Source organism: Pteropus vampyrus, unplaced genomic scaffold (genome assembly GCF_000151845.1).
Source record: "Pteropus vampyrus isolate Shadow unplaced genomic scaffold, Pvam_2.0 Scaffold241, whole genome shotgun sequence".
Taxonomy (NCBI): Eukaryota; Metazoa; Chordata; class Mammalia; order Chiroptera; family Pteropodidae; genus Pteropus; species Pteropus vampyrus.
This window is the reverse complement of record NW_011889022.1, coordinates 249,855-266,653: the sequence shown is the minus strand read 5'-3', so window position 1 is coordinate 266,653 and position 16,799 is coordinate 249,855. Positions and strand designations below refer to the sequence as shown.

Here is a 16,799-nt window from a genome sequence, read left to right as displayed (position 1 = left end):
CTTTCCTCCTTTTTTTTCCTTCCTCATTTTTCACAGGAATAGAAAACGTTTAACATATTTTTGCCTAGGACATAAGTGGTTTTATAAAATCGGAACAAATAAGTTCGTGACACGAAACCAGACCCGAGTGTACTTCTGGCTCACAAGCCACACCTGAAAACAGGCTTGCAAGTGTCAGGGGGCGGGCATTTCAGTGGTTACAATACTAGGATACAGGGAGATTATTTTTCTCCTGTGGTCAGGATAGAAAGCCCCAGAATTCCTTCCTCTCTCGAGAAGGGACGCACCATAAGCCCAGGAAGCTAATCAGTGATGTTGTTTGTGTAACGGCCTCTCCTGTCATCGCCACCTCCGAGCTGTTCTTCGTCCGGACCCCCTTGAGAGGGGAGGTGGAAGACCCCCCCGACGAGTGCCTGGCGCTGCCCAGCGTCACCCAGCAGGAGACCAGAACTGCGGCCTGCACAGGCTCCTTCCATGGCTACCTGGCAAGTGTCCTCAAAGCCTCGTCCAAGCGACGGTCTGCCGCAGACGGGACCCTGAGAAACCCAGCTGGCTCCTAACAGGACAACACGGTGACAACGGCAGAGGCAAGGCCCACCCCGCCACGGCATGAGGAAGACGTGGGGGAGGCTGAAGGAGAAACGGGATGTCCGCATAGCTTCAAAGCCTCTCCTCTGTTATGTTCATCGATTACAACAGGAAAAACGGCGACTTTACAGTGGAAAAACCTGCCCGACAGCACCTTGACTGCGTGACTGAACGTGTCTCTTCCCTCCATCCACGGTGGAGCCCTGAGCCCAGCGAGGTGGCACTCAGAGACGGAGGCTGTGGGAGGCACGCACGGTGAGACAAGGTCACGGGGGTGGGATTCTCCTAAGAGGCCAGAGGGCTGGCTCTGTCCCGTCCGAAACGTACAGCCTCATTCTAATCTCGAGGACGCTTCGGCCAAACGCAAACTGAGGGGCTTTCTTCAAAACTCCTGACCCGTACTCTGCGAGTGTCAACGTCATGGAAGGCAAGAAAGAACCACGTGCAGGCGGCCAAGGGCGACGTGACGACCGGATACAACGTGGGACGCTGACCAGGAGGAGGACCCCAGCGGACCACGGGTGTGATCCGGTCCCCTGAGACCTCGCCCATCGCCCATCACCCATCACCCATGACCCCGCGGAGCGGCTGGGAGGCGGGCACGCCTTTCCGGCCGTGACCCCGCGTCCCCCCCTTACCTGTGATCCTGTTGGAAATGCTGAAGAGCCGGGAAGTCCTCGGCCGCTGCCCGAACGGTCCCCGGTAATACCGGTCTCCGAAGCACACGCCCAGCAGCTCCTTGCGGACCGTCTTGTTCCAGAGCCCGTAGATCAGGGGGTGGCAGATGGCGCTGGTGAAGGACAGCCACGTGGCCCAGGTCTCCAGGCGCGGGGAGACGCAGTTCTTCCCCCAGAGGGCCTCAGACGTGATGACGACCATGTAGGGGCCCCAGGTGACCACGAAGGCGCCGACCACCACCAGGATGGTGATGAGGGCCTTGCACTGGTTGGCCGAGTACACGGCGCCCTGGGGGGCGCTGCGCCGGCTGCCCGAGGAGGACGTGGACGTGCTGGAGTCCTTCCGGCCGCCCCGGCCCGCGTCCTCCTCTGCGATGACCACGGTCCCGCAGTGCACCTTGCGGGCCTTGACCCTGGCCACGCGGAAGATGAAGCCGTAGCACACCAGCATGGCCAGGAACGGGAAGAGGGCGCACCAGGTCTGCCAGAAGGCGGTGTAGCTGGGCTCTCGGTGCCACGCGGCCACGCACATCCACTTGAACTCGTCAAACTCCACGGACGACCACCCGAAGAGCGGCGGCAGGCAGCCGACCAGGGAGTGCAGCCAGATGTAGACGAGCGCCATCACGGCCCGGTTCCCCGTGATCTTCGTGGGGTACACCATGGGGTACAGGACGGCATAGTAGCTAGAGCAGGGACGGAGGGGGAGTCGGAACAGAGACGACACACCAGGATGGGCACCCGCTTCTGCCCCCAGGACGGCGCCACCCCCGGCCCCGGCCCCGGCCCCGGACTCAAGGGAACAGCAGTTTCAGGCAGAGGGACGGGGTGGCCACGCTGCCGGCCCATGTAAGTCCTGGTGGTCTCCTGCCCCTCGCCAAGTGACCAGCTGACCTGGGTGCTGTTATCCTGCCTGGCACACGACGCGCCAGGGCAGTTTGCTGGCGTGGGGTCAGCGGGCACTTCTGGGGAAGATTTCCTTCACTTTTTAAAAAGAATCCAGGCAAGTTTCTACCTACCTCTGCCCCTTTAAAATACGTGCAGGCCCTCTGACCTCAGACACCTCAGGTTGACAGTGCAGCCCGGGGTGGGTGGCCAGGCCTGGGGACTGTTAAATGTCCCCGCCTTTGACCAACCCTGTTCTGGCTGTCATAAACACAATTACGATTAATAAGCTGTCCTCTGCGACACAGCCTTCTGGCTACCGTCAAGGCCGTTATTATTATTATTTTATGGCCAGACTTCTGCTTTATTTTAGCGAATGGTGTTTATATCGCTCGCTGACTAAGTCTGGGCATGAGCGAGCCCAGGGGATCAAGCCCAGGGGATGTGACAGTGATCTCTTCCAGCTGAGTCCACGTCCCACTGCATGCCTTCCCGGGGGGCCAGTGCTGGCTCCGGGGGTCAGTCTCCATGAGTCACATGAGCCCCCACGGACAGGCCAGAGAGCTTTGTTAGCGGGGGTTACTTTGGGTGGGGGGTAGGGATAAACTTGTATACACTGAAATGCACAAATCTACACGTCTATCAAGACAGAACATTTCCACATCTACCCACAGGCAATGGATTTCACAGATGTGAAACTTCGCTTCTTAAATTTAAGCCTCATTTAGGCCTAGCTGCTGGTTCGAAGGAAAAAACGGAACAAAAGCAGCTCTGCCCTCCCCTGGGGGGGACACAGGCCGGAGAGGAGGGTGCCCTTGGCTTTGAGCACTCTCCACTGCCTCCCGACATTCTGCAACAACTCACCCTCGACGTGAGCCCAGCCATGACCCCTGGTCTCAAGAGAGGCTTGCCTGACGTCACGTGTCACCGGAAATCCGTCAGGCGCGTAAGGGCCCCAGCGCTCGGCTCTGCTGCCGTGAGCTAACTAACCACTTTGATAGAGACCTTGGTTTTAATACGGTGAGTCCACCCCGAGCACGACGGAAACCTAAGCTGACCGCAGCCACCTCGGGGTGAACACCTCCCTGCGTACAGAACAAGCTCCCGATGGCGCTGCAGGTTTTCCTCACCCTAACTAACCGGCCCCGGGTCCAGCTACTGTCAGTCATTAGGACAGATTTCAGAGCTGGAGTTTCATCGGCCGCAGTGTGGGATGACCAAGTGCTTCCTCCACCCTCCATCCCCCACAGTGCAGACAGCGACAGCATTCTGGCCTCGGACCTAGAGGACAATCCAGCGACCACTCGTCAGCTCAAACCCTGATGGTCTCAAGGGAGCCTGGGGACTTGTGTTCCCCAGGGACAACATGGCTGGCTCACCCCCTCTGTGTGGCCCTGACTCGGCTGCCAGCTTCCCCACCAAGTCTAAGACTCAATGAACTTGAGTCGACCCTCTCTGCCCTCGTGAAATCCACGCTTGCCAGGGATGGAGTGACCGTCCACAAAATGTTAACCAACGAGATGACTCTAAGGGCTGGAAACTCGCTGTCGAAGCCTGCGAGACTTGCATAACCAACTCTGACAGCACCACACGGGAGTCTGAAGGAACCTGCTCAGGTATCTGAGGGACATCGGCAGTGACACTTCTGTCTGAGCCAGCGAGACCGCGGGAAGGGACTACCCCGATTTTTAAAAGCACACGCCATCGCTCCCAGGTGCCACGGTCTCCGTTCCCTGCGTGGTCTTCCCGGGGAGCGTGGGGCTCGTCTGACTCATCCAGGGGCCGACTGTCAAGGCCCCGTCCTTTGTGTCACAGGGTCCGACTCTGGCTCAAGCCAAAGCAACAGACAGTGGATGGCAGGCTGGGGAGGACCTGGGCCTAATACCTCCTCTGACATATCACCTTCCTCAGCTTCTGTTTCTCAACTATAAACGGAGAATCAGCAGTTTTTAGAACTTTTTGGGTTTTTTTTGAAAATGGAACCTCTTTTAAAAAATAAACTTACAAGCAAGATCAACCCGAGAAATCCCAGGGGCTCTGGCTGGAGGGATGGAAGCAAAGGCGGACCCCTGCATTCTCATCCTGGCCCCGCAGGGCCGTGCCACTCCCCACAGCACCCCCGCGCCCCCCGAGGAACCCGGGCAGCGTGAGAGCGCAGGACCGGGCTCCCCTCCGCACGCCCTCCCTAACGCGTCGGCTCGCTCGGCGTGTGGCGGGCTTACCGGTCGACGGCAATGACCCCGAGGGTCAGCATGCTGGCCGAGCTGATCAGCAGGTAGAGGAGGGCGGAGAAGTGGCACCAGACCACCCCGAAGATCCATTCCCGCCGAATGGCACTCGTCACCACGAATGGCAGCACCAGCACAGACAGCAGGAAGTTGGACAGGGTCAAGCTGAAGACGAACTTGTTGCTGAGGGTGAGGAGGTAGGACTTCTTGTACAAGGTGACCACGATGACCAGGTTGCCCAGGCAGACAAAGATGGTGATGATGACGATGGCGATGAACTCGGTGACGAGGATGCCCCCTTCGCCACCTACCTCCGCGGTGAGGTTGCTCAGCTCCTTCCAGTGGCCCAGGGAGGAGTTGAGGCTCATGGTCAGTGCGCCTGGGCGTGGGGTGGGCGGGGCATGCTGGACGACTGGAGGAACACGAAGACCGGGGGACAGGGAAAGGGTCATCAGACCGCATCGTGACCTTCACGAGAGCAGTGGAGGCCCCCGGCCACCCAGCTCATCTAGAGGTCTTGGCCAGCAAGCTCCACGTAGCCTGTTTTCTGTAACCAGCTTTGTGTACGACTCACTGTGTCCCTTGAATGAGGCATTTGTCCAGTCCGAACCACCCTGCCCGTTCTCCCAAGGCCAGTGGCTCAAAAGCTCCAAAGTGCCGAAGAAGCACCTGGAGTGCCAGCCCCAAGAGCGGATCCTTGGGGTCCGTGGCTGGATTCTGGCCCCAGAGATCAGAGGTTGAAATCTGCGGCTGAAACGAGCAGGCTGGAGCAGGTGGTTCTGTTACAAATGGCTTACGGGGCTGCACTGAGGACCCTCACGACTCAGGGCGGGGTCCCTGAACCAGCAGTGTCACCTGGAGCTTGTGACAGAGGCAGCATCTCCGGCTCCAGCCCTGACTCGCAGAACCGGGATCTGCGTTCTGATCCCATCTCCAGTTGACTGAAGTTCACACTGAGGTCTGACACTAGCTTATCATGGGGGCGCTTCTGAGTCCCTGAGCGGGGCTTAGACCAGTACAGCTCATAGCGAGATGTCGTGACTGCTCCTGCCGCACCCGGTGCGGGGGGCAACGGCCTCAGCACTGACCGTAAACGGGGACCAGTCGCGGTCTGGGCCCACAGACGCCCTGCTCTGTGCGGAGGATCCTGGCCAAAACTCAACGCCGACACGTTAACATTACAGCCTAAGACGAACGTTTCTCCAAAGATTTCAGCTCCTTCAATCGGCCGAAACAGCCCACGGATGATGCTCCCCACAAACAGAGGACACCAGGAAGGAAGGACAGACTGCTTTTCCTGAGCCAGACAAGAAGAACAGGTTGCCCTGGCGGACTCACACAGCCGCGGCCTTCCCCACAGCTCCCCGGGCTGACCTGACACCTCTCTGTCCAAACAGCTCCGGCCACGGGGAGCCGGTGGGCTCGGGCGGCTCCTCCCTCGCCAGCAGACCTAGAGGAGAAATCTCCCTTCCTAGGGAGCCTGCCTGCTGACCTGGTGACCACAGGTCCCAGGCCTGCTGGCGTGGCCAGGACCGAATAATTCTCCTCCCTCCACCCGCCAGTCTGGAAACACCTCACGAGTCACTCGCTTTTCCTTCCCCAGACGACATCTCCCGGTTCCTGATGTGCCTTCCAGAACGTTCGCTAACTCAGATGCCCCGCTTTGGACCTGCTCTCGGATGTCTGCGATCCCCTGGACCTGTGGCCCCCCAAACGGACGCACCATTCTGGACGTGGTCCGGTAAGTGTTGAGTGCAAGGCACAGTCTCCTCCGAGATCAGGATGATCGCCTTCTCTTGACTCTAATGATGCATTTTTTTTTTCTTTTTTGGCAACTGCTGGGCTGATATAAGCATATGGCCGACTAAGGCGGAACGTTTACACACACAGGAATTTCGGCGAAGGCAGGTGTCCCCCATCTTGAACCTCCGAAATTAATGTTTTTAAGCCTAAATATAAAACATTATTTATACTAAATTTTATTTTGGTCCCCCTTTCCAGGCCGCTACAATATTCTGAATTTTGCTTCGGTTACGTAATATGTTAAGTTGCTCTGGCTTTATGCTATGAATATCCTTCATAGGTAAGCTTTCCATGTCTGTGCCTTTGTGAGGTTATTTTGGGTTTTGTCTTCATCTTTTGAGTTCTGGATTTTGTTAACTCTTGTATGTAAATTAATTGGTGTCGCAAGGTAAGGTCTTAGTAAGGCTATTACTCTTAACTACACAAGTGATATAACACGGTGGTTAAGAAAACACACTTTGAGTCATTAGACAAATGACAAAGTGAGAAAATATGTACAACGTGTATCACAGAAAAAGGACTAATTGTTCTTTATAAAGAATTCCTAAAAAAAAAAAATCAAGAAAGATAAAAAAAGATAGAAAAGTGGAAAAAAAGACAAAAAATTGTGACTCTGTGACGGTATGTTAACATTATGCTAATCATTTCACGATATATCAAATCATTATGTTGTACAGCCTTGACCTTGCACAATGTATGTGTCAATTATATTTCGATCAAACTGGGAAAAAAAAGACAGAATTGAGAGAGAAAGATACACCAATGGTTCTTAAACAGACGAAAAGAGGCCCTATTTCATTCAAAATAAGAGAAATGCACATTAAAACTACACTGAGATACCACTCCTTGCCTTTCGGGCCCGTAAAAACTCAGAAGCTTGGCAGCGCTCTGTGGAGAGGGATCCTCCACACCCCAAATGCAAACGCAAAACGCAACGGCCCCACGGAGGGGAATTTAGCAAAACGACATCAGCATGACCTTTCGACCCAGCAATTCCATTTCTGCATATTTACCCTGAAGATACCAGTTCGTAATACAAAATAACAGACACAAGAGGTTCTTATTTTCTTCAGAGGCACTAGTTGTAAAAAAAAAAAAAAAAAAAATAGAAACAAGGGAAAAGGTAAATAAGAATACATTTGCACACAAACATATAAATATATGTTTACTTAGGCCAAAAAGAAAAACAGAAAAGATAAACCGGAAACTAAAACAGAGATGGCAGTAGAATTTCTCTAAGCGTTTGTTTAGTTTTGATCTTAGATGCATGTGAATATTTTACATACTAAAATATTAAATAAAAACGGGTACGAAATAAACATAAAATTGATTGCGAACAGCAAAAAATAAGCCTCCTTGAGTGTCAGATTAATAACATAACCATGCAGAGAAAGATTATAGCAGACAGCTTTTGAATGCAGTATTTTGACCGTATACCCTTAATGGTATACGTTCTATGCACTAAAGAACTAAGATGCCTTTAGTGGCTTAGATATTATTAACGTCGTAATGTGCGATGACCGTTTTGAGTGTTGCGACCGAGTACACGTGCTTATGCTGGCAGTCACTGTTTCCTACCGCGGGAGGAAGGAGAGATGAGCCACGGACGAAGGGAAGGTGAGGGAGACCCCGTATTAGATCAGTTCCTGGAGATTATCAGCATGTACTCACTATTCAAATATAAATATAAAAACAGGTCCGAGGAAATGCCCCGGAAAGCAGTCACAGAGATTCAAAACTTGAAAATACAAAAGGCAAATGAGAGGATGACTAGGAAGTACTTCATGAAGTATGATCGCTTCATCCCAGCTAAGTGCACTGCTTTTCATTTATTATGGAGATTATTTCTGGCAATATGGTGGACTCGGCCGATGTGAGCACGTTTCCTACTCCAAATTCACAGACGTGCTGGATTAAACGTGACCTCCCAAAAGAAAATCTCTCGAAAGTGCCGAAGAAAAGAATTCTTGCCCTAAAAGAATCTATAGTATCACGTGAAAGAGGGTACCATATACTTTTGAGGCAAACAGCACCAGAATATTGAGTATTGACTTCTTATCGAATGATCTACATTCACGAAGGAAACTGAATCCAGAAATTAGGGAGGGGTAGGATGCCAGAATCAAGCGTTAGAAAAGAAATTGGTAAATATAAGAACTGCAAAAAAAGTTTTTAATGAAAAGTGTTAAACATCAACAGCAGATGTTATAAAAATAGCTCATCTGGGCGCTTTGAAATCGAGGAAATTAAAATATTAAGCAACATGGAAGCTCTTCAACGTGTGACTGGAGTAAGAATATCCCAAGTGAGTCTTGGGGCAGAGGCTGTGGTCATGGCCGTTTCCCTAGTCCTTGCACAATGCCTGGCACCTGGAAGGTAACTCAGCCATTACTTGTTGATGAATGACTAGCCTCCCAATCTTCTGTCATTGTTAAGTCAAATACGACGCTTAACACTATAAAAGTGACCACTAAAAGAACAGAAAAGAAAGAGTACCCCTCCATCCACCTCGTTACTCTCCAGAGGCCCAGCTGGCAGGCACACGGGGCACTGTGAATCCCAGCCCAGGCCTGGCAGCCCCGCTCCTCACACCCTCTGCTCCAACCCTCCCCAGGAGGCAGAGGGGGGCTGCGGGCCAAAGACTTGCCCCCAGGGAAACCCACAATTTCAGTCCCTGCCAGGAGGCCCCTAGGCGTGGGGCAGGCACAAGCCCCAGCAGACACCCCGGGGCTGTACTTTTAAAGAACAAGGGAGAGGGTTTGGAATGCCAGTGAAGGCTGCCTGGCGGGCGGACAGCTTACCAGGGCCTGACAAGCCGGGGCCCAACTAATGAAGCAAATTCAAGCGTGACTCACGCTTCTACCCTCCCGGCTAGTTCTGCTGCCAGACACAAGGGTGTCTGACCCCCACCCTCACTCCGTCCTGTCCACCAGATAATCCCCTCGGGCTGCAACGCCGAGGAGCAACACGAAATATCAGAAATTCTTCCCGAGAAAGAGCGTTCTCCCTCCCAGAAAGGTCACAGGGAGGGCAGGACATCTACTTGTCATTACTGTCACGGTTCAATGTATTATGGTCACTCCTCTCTTCGTCTGCTGGATTAGATGACCGGCAACAGCCTTGAGTCATTCAAAGCCAAAGCATGTCACTCAAGTGATAGCATCATTTTGGGTTACAAAACAAGGTGACACTATAGAATATTCAGACAGGTACCTATTGTGTTTTATAAATTGGCTTGCATGGTAATTCCCAAGAAATGATTCTGGAAATGCCTTGATTGGCAAGGACAGAATTACTACAAAGTAAGGGCGGAGTCCCTCTTATTTATGCAAATGTGGATATTCTGTGGTTTTGACTTTCATCGACCTATAGGGAACTTCTTTCTTCCTGTTGACAGGCTGTCGACAACGTGCATTTGTCAGAAAGACCCCGAGGCACGGTGGTTAAGTGTACCGACCCTGAGGCCAAAGGACGGGGTGTGACGCTCAGCTCCAAGGCCAACAGGTAGGTGCACAAGGTGTTAGAATAAACGACCCTCCTGAATCGTCCTCGTCCCCACTTCGAAGGAGCCCAGGTGAGGTCACAGCGATGCTGTTCGGCTGTATGCTCAAGGGCTCTCCATCTCGGCCCCCCAAAGCACTTGACACACATCAGTTACCAGCTGGGGGGGTGGGGAGAGCTGGGAAGGGGGTCGTAATAACCACTCGCTCTGCACTAAGGCAATGGAGTGGAAAGCGTGAACGCGCGCCTCACCTGCTCACAAACCAGGTCACGTGACCGGTGGAGAGCCACAAAGGGGTCACAGGACCCCGGGTCTCCCCGCCCCGCTCCATCCTTCCCTGGCGCGCCCATGAAAACGGACCCAAAGATGGTGGGCACAGTGACTTGGCCTCTGTAACCCCAGACGGATGTGCACAGCCAGCGAACCCAGGGTCCGTGACAATGCACAGCGCTTTGCTCTTGTCCCCACGAGGGCACAGAAAACTCGTGACGTCCTGGCTGAGGCCCCCTTAGAGCAGGGCTGAGCTTGGGCAAGGAAAGGAAGCTGGAATCAGAACCCCAGTGGCCTCGGGGTCCCTGTCTGTGGTCCCCTCCGCACACCCGTGACCAACCCGAGCACCTCGCTGCCCTTCCTGGTGCGGGGGCTGGATGTGTGGCTGGGCGCGTCTCCGGTTTTCGCCGCTGACCACGCCGCGTCCACAGGGGCGTCCGCCGGGGTCTGTCAAACGTCTGTCCTAAATAGGCTCTTGCTCCTCGGCAGTCACTTCCCCACACTCTTGAGAATCTCACCCACGTCCAGGGTGTCGCTTCACGATGATTAACTAATGACCATCAGTCAGTATGTACCTCACCTCACCGGCCTTGCACGTGACTGAGGGGCAGGACTCACTCCTCTCTGCACTGGAGAGGCGGCGGGCCACGGGCCGAGGAGCACAAACCATGGAACCAGAAAGCCGGGTTCAAGTCCCGGCTCCCCTACTCACTGGCTCTGTGACCTTGACGTGTCACTTAACCTCTCTGGGCATCAGCTTCCTCATCTGTAAACGGGGATAATACACCTCCTTCAGGAGCACCTGCCTCGTAGGGCGGGTGGGAGGAATCACTGAGTTAATATTTGTACAGTGCTCAGAATAGTGTTTAGCACCCCGTGCAAATAAAATGGGGAAACTGAGGCTCTGAAAGGTTAAGCGCCCAGTAGGTGGCCGCTGTACAGCTCGGCCCTCTGGCCGCACACAGATCTCCGTGCACCTTCGACCCCTCCACTCGCCAGAGCAGAGCGGATTCCGTATGTCGTAGCGGAGGTGCTGCCGCAGCACAGACATACTCGATACCGCTGGGCCGTGCACTTCGAAATGGCCGAGATGAGAAACAATCGGCTCAGAGGGTAAATTTCACGTCGGATGTTATTTTACCGTAATAAGAAGGTTGGAAACAAAATCCCGAGGGGTACCCGCTCTCTCACTTCTCTCCCCAACGGGGTCTGTTTGGGGAGGCACGAAATGAAGGAAGTAGCTACCTTTACAGCATCACGGCCACGGAGAGAGAAGGACCACAGACAGCATCTAGAGTGACCTCCTGTCACAGACGAGGAAACTCAGGCCGTGCCCGGCGTGGATGCCCCCTCCCTCGGGACCAGTCCCGCGGTGGCTTCCAAGGCCGAGCCCACTGGGTGGAGGCCCCACGGCGCTGCATGCTCCCGAGTTACATGGAGAACCCGAACTCCACCTTCTGCTCATCAGACGGCTCCGTGGCAGTTTTTAGTGCACACGTTGGAGCGTGAGAGCAACACTCAGTACGCCGGCCAAGTTGGACCCGGCCGCGGACCGTCAGCTGAATTTTTTCAAGGGCAGCTGGCCTCTCTCCCAGGCCTCCACCAGCAACGCTGAAAGTTGCCATCATCGCCTGGACAGGGGAGGGTCCGTGTGAGCCTCCCAGAAAGTCCACAAACAACCAGCTGAAGTCACGAGGAAGACGACTCACGCAGGGGACAGTCTTAAGCCCCAAGAGAACACGCTTTAGGGAAGAGGAAGACAAGCAACAGTGGTCTGACCACAGCTTTGCAGTTGAGGGTAGAGCAAGACCTCACTTCAGAAGTAACTTTCCAGCTGCACACAAGGCAGGTATCGCTCCCCCGCCGGGCACTGGGCGCCCCTGGCTGGACCCCGCCATCCCCCCGGGCGGGAGAAGAGCAGGCTCCTCAAAGGCGCCAGATGCTGGCCGCTTGGCCATCTCGCCTGGGTCTGGGAACCCAGCAAATCCTGAAGGCAGAGCTGGGTCAGACCGGGTCAGACCGGCCCAAGTCTACCTGATGCTGCTGCCAGAAGTGTTGGTGGTGATTCACCAGGCAGCTGAGCCGAGGGTGTGGTGCGGGGCCCGCGGGGCGGACAGAAGCCACTCCCAAGCTCCCGGCTCACACACGCGACTGCTCCCCAGCTCCACGTGGGTGTCCCAGGCGCATGAGCCTCGCGTGTCCAGAACCGGACTCTCCACATCTTTTGCCCCTCGAACCTGCTCTTCCATTCACGTCACGGCACCCCCATCCTTCCAGAGCTCGGACCCCACACGTGGGGGTTTCCTGACTTCTCGCTTTTTCTCGCACCCCCTCCCCAGTCCGTCAGCAGATCTGCTGCCCTACTGTTGAAATGTCTGTAGAATTCACCTGTATCTTACTGTCTCCAGTGCCACCTTTCCGGGCCAGGACACGTTCCGTCATCTCTGGATTATTAAAACAGCTTCCTCGCTAAGCTTTTTTTTTTTTGGCTTTTTGCAATGAAGCGTTTTCTCCAGTTGAAGTGACACTACAGGGCACGTGGATCCACACAGCCAGGGAAAGCGTGGGGTCACCGGTGTAAGCCATGCCCAAGCCTCAGACCTCCCTGCTGCCACTTACGTGAACGTAGGACCTAGTTCAAGGTCCATCTCAGGAGTAACATTCTGAAGAAACCTTTCTGGAACCTTCCACCCCCACATACCCCTTACCACCAGTTACTACCCAGATGCCAGGTTTTGGTCATCCTTCAGAACCCACGTCCTAGCCCAAGTTTTGATTTGGGGCTTAGATGGCTTAGAAAGAATTCTTCTTCAGGTTCAACTTGAATTCCCAGCAGCACTTCGCAGGTGGCAGAAAACGTTTCCTATCACCCCTATTCATTATTATCGACTTTGATCTGATATTCAATAGAAAGAACGTATTTTTGAGAAAAATCTGTGAAGTGATCAGATTCATTCATCTCCAACATCTGAGAGCTAAAAACCAAGGCTCAGAACTCATTCTGGTCGTGTTATTTCGCAGATGAAGCTGAAGTTCAGAGAGGTGAGGTGAGTTACTCACAGTCATATACCTAATTACTGGCAAAGCCCAAACTCCTTGGTCGTGATCACTACATCTCTGCCCTCACCTGATAATCCCCGGGCTGGGCGGGGAATGCAGAAGTCAGGTAGGACTACGACCCCCTCTAGAAGGTAGTCCCAGTCAAGGTGACGATAAATGACTCTTTGCTTTGAGCAAGGTCACCAGTGACCTCCTAGCTGAATCCACTGGGTCCTTCCTCGAGCTCTGTGCAGCATCCGACACCTTCGACTGCTTCCATTTCTTCCTGAGATGCCCCTTCCCTTGGCTGCCCTGATCCTGTTCTCGTCTCTGTTCTTTACTGGTTATATTTACCTGTTTTATCTGTAATCGCCCTGCCCTGTTTCCCAGGTCTGCCTTTTAAACTTCCTCCTTCGTCATCTACAAACGACACTGTTTGCTTCCTCTACATCACTGCCCCCGCTCTGGCGGTTGCCCCCAAGTCTCCTCTGGAGAGTCGCCCTTTACACAGTGAGTTCGTGTGCCTTCGTGGATGTGACACATGACTGCTGCCTCGTCAATCACATTCCAACTCCCTCGGACCCCATCAGTTCATGGAACATAACAGGACTGCTGCTCAGAGACCTGGGACAGACACTGGACTGGACATGCAGCTTCTGCTAGCCATCAGGAGGGGACAGCCTGACACAAGAGGAGGTAAGGAAATGAGCCCCGATGAAATCCCCTGAATTCTGAACCCATGCCCGAAGCCAAATACACCCCCGAGCTCTACAGTGACCTGAGCCAATAACTTTCCTTTCCGCTTTAGCCAATTTGAATTGGATTTTCTACCACTGGCAAAAGAATCTCTTATTTGATACGTCATCTCTCTAAGCTCCCTGTGTACCCGCTTAACAGTGATGACTCCGAATCTCCATCGATAGCCCGGAGAACTCTCTGGAGCTCCAGACTCATCCCCACCCACCTCGTGGATGTTTTCTCCCACATGTCACACTCGGGCACCTCGGATATAACGTGCGCAATACAATTCATCATCGTCTCTGTTCTACCATCTCAATATGCTGTTCTTCATGCTTTTCTCCGTCCTGGAAAAAGCACCACCTTACCCAGAAGCTTGGACATCCCAGGCCACTCTTGCCAGGTAATCCTGATGAGGTAAGGCCCTGCCTGAAACCTGCTGTGTGACCTGGAGTAGGCTAATTAATGGACGTGTCTGAACCCTGGATTGCCATATGTAAAGTAATCAATATTGGTTGGTTATTCCTATCACAGGCATCACTAAATTCTCGTTCAAAACTTCATCCTCGCTGCCACTGGCCCAGCTCAGAGCCTCGCCATCGTCCCCCTGATGACTACCAGACGTTTCTACCCCATGTTCTTACCTTTGAATTTGCCCCCACTCCAATCTGCTGCCAGATTGACGGTCCCCTGCCCAAGCCTGATGGTGCCATGTCCTTCTCTGGCACCCGCAGAATATCACTTTAGTACCCTCCACTTTGGCTCTCCCGGACCAGCCACGGTTCTCCAAACACTCACGGTGTCCTCCAGTCCCAGGACCTTGTTTCCACTGCCCAGTGACCTTTCTGCCTCTTCTCCCACCTTCTCCCAACTTGTCCTCAAGACATTATGAAAAAAGTCACTATAAAAGCAAAAGAAATTATAGGATGCCACATCGGCTAAGAGGTTCACATCGGTTTAAACCCTGACCTCCCTCGTGCCCGGAGAGGAGGGAAAATTGTTTAAAAGTAAAAAAGAAACAGTCATTTAAAATATTTTTTTAAAAAAAAGAAAAAAAGAAAAAACAAAGAACGAAGAGGAAAGAGAAAATTTAGGGAAATTTAATCTCGAGATAGAAGAGGACTTCCTCAACAAGACAGAAAACTGGAAGCCCCAAAGAAAATCAATGTAGATCTAACCACATGAAAATTAAATACTTCTGCACAATCGAAGGTACAATAAGCAAAGTTGAAGATCTAACAGGCAAGATCTCTGACTCATGAACAAGAAAAGGATTCAAGCCCAGAATTCAGAAAAGAGCCTCGCAGATCGATAAAATCACAGACGAGTCAATGGAAAAACTGGGGGAGAAACCCAAAAAAACCGATGGTGCAACTGGGTCGCAGTGAGTCCTCCCTCTAAACGCCAGGTAGCTATCTCTGGGTTTTGTTGATGTTTTTTTGTTCTCAAAGAAAAACAGCCATTAGACGCCACTTCTCCCCTCCGGGGTGCTTTATTGCCTCCGTGAATGCCAGCAAGCCCTTGCTTGGGTCTGTCACAGAGGTTGCGAAACTGGCAGTCTGCACGCCACAACCATCCTGCACGTTTTGAATTACTTGCCAACTTTAAAAATGTGGAGCATTTTTCCATACAAATGTACAGCGTCTCCCAAAATCCAGAGCAGGCGACAGTGTGCCGAAGGCTTGTGGCACGTGCCCCTGTCTCTTTGTGAGAAGGCCTGCTCTGCACACAGCCCCCACTCAGCCCTTCTGCCCACAGGGTGCCTGACTGGCCCCGGCCAGCCCCAGAGTTCACACCACAGAACTGAGCCTCCTTTGGCTGGCACTGAGGCCAGGTCCAGTTCTGCCATTCTGCCTTCTGCAGAGCTCAACGAACTGAGTCCCTCTGACCGCACAGCCCTTCTTGGCCTCTCAGACTCCTGTGCACAGGGATGCAACAAGAGAGGGTGACATGAGCATCCGAGACCTTGAGTTAGGCTCCCTCCTGAGGGGTCTGGATCTCCACCATGGCAGGGGAGCAGCAGGGCCGGGAGGAGTCCAGAGTTCAAAGGCCCCGCCTGCGTGATGGAGCCCACCTGAGAAGCACTCCAAGTCCAAAGACGTGAGTTCCAGGCTGGCTCCCTCCCTGGGGGCGGAGCGCTTCGCCTCTCTGGGGCCTCAGTTTCCTCACCTATCAAACGGGCCACAGCGCTTCACCGGGATGTTACGTGAACGAAATAAAAGGGAAACGCGGGCGCTTGGAAGCGTTTCGCGAGCATGAAACATGGCGGTGCGCTCTGGGGCAGGTGCCTCAAATGGGTGGCACGAACCCCAGTTGGAGAAACACCTGTCCTCCCTGTCCCAGAGGCTCCAGTGGCTCTCTCCCGAGGGGTGTGCGGCTCCAGGTGGCAGGGGACGAGGCCGGCTGGATGGGAGGAGGCGCGGTGACGCCCGTCCTCCCGCAGCCTCCAGCTCCTGGCGACCCGCTCACCCGATGGCGCACCCCACGTTCCCGGTTGGACGCATCAAGGCACTGGGGTCCTGTGCCTCCCAGACCACGCCACCTCCCTACTTCAAACGACCTGCTCTTGAAAGCGCTTCGCAAAACGGATGAAAGGTACAATACGGACCAAGAACAGCCTCAAAGCTGGGATCTGGGGCGCTGCAGGGCCCGGCTGCGTGGTCACCGGGGCGCAGCCCTCCCAGACGCGCGCCGGGTCACCCCGGACGGTGTCGGCCCACATGCCTTTGTCAAAAGGTTGCACGGGGTTAACCTCTGGCCCAGAAGGCGCCGAAGGCCAGCCAAGTGCCCCCCTCCCCCCCGCCCCCAAAGCTAACCGGCTGTCCCTCTCGCAGATCTGAGGGGCAGAGGCGCCACCCCGCGGCGCCCGGCTGGCCAGGCGACTTCTGCGCGCGCCCCCGCCCGGCGCGGGGAGACAGCGCCCTGAGCCCCACGGGGAGGATGCTGCTCTCCTGGTCCTCACGGGCTCCAGCCGAGGGGCGAGGCCGGTTCACCCACTCACCTGTCCGGAGCGGGCCGGAAGCCCCTCGGCCAGAGGGCGCACGACCCGTATCGCCGGTCCAGGCACGC

At 54.2% G+C, this 16,799-nt stretch overlaps 1 protein-coding gene across 3 annotated transcripts in view; it reads right to left on the bottom strand.

The window, feature by feature from the left end:
• Positions 1–4,790, bottom strand: part of GPR161 (G protein-coupled receptor 161) — a 35,032-nt gene extending 30,242 nt beyond the window's left edge. Inside the window, exons 1-3 of one of the 3 annotated variants that reach the window (XM_023519936.1) lie at positions 4,373–4,790; positions 1,227–1,951; positions 23–825 (exon numbers count right to left, since the gene is read on the bottom strand). In XM_023519936.1, the coding sequence (XP_023375704.1) occupies positions 557–825; positions 1,227–1,951; positions 4,373–4,746 (1,368 nt within the window). In that variant the 5' untranslated portion in view covers positions 4,747–4,790 and the 3' untranslated portion in view covers positions 23–556. Of the gene's footprint in view, positions 1–22; positions 826–855; positions 1,078–1,226; positions 1,952–4,372 lie in introns of those variants that run through there. The other 2 variants (XM_023519937.1, XM_023519935.1) reach the window with 2 other exon arrangements.
• Positions 4,791–16,799: the final 12,009 nt, after the last annotated feature.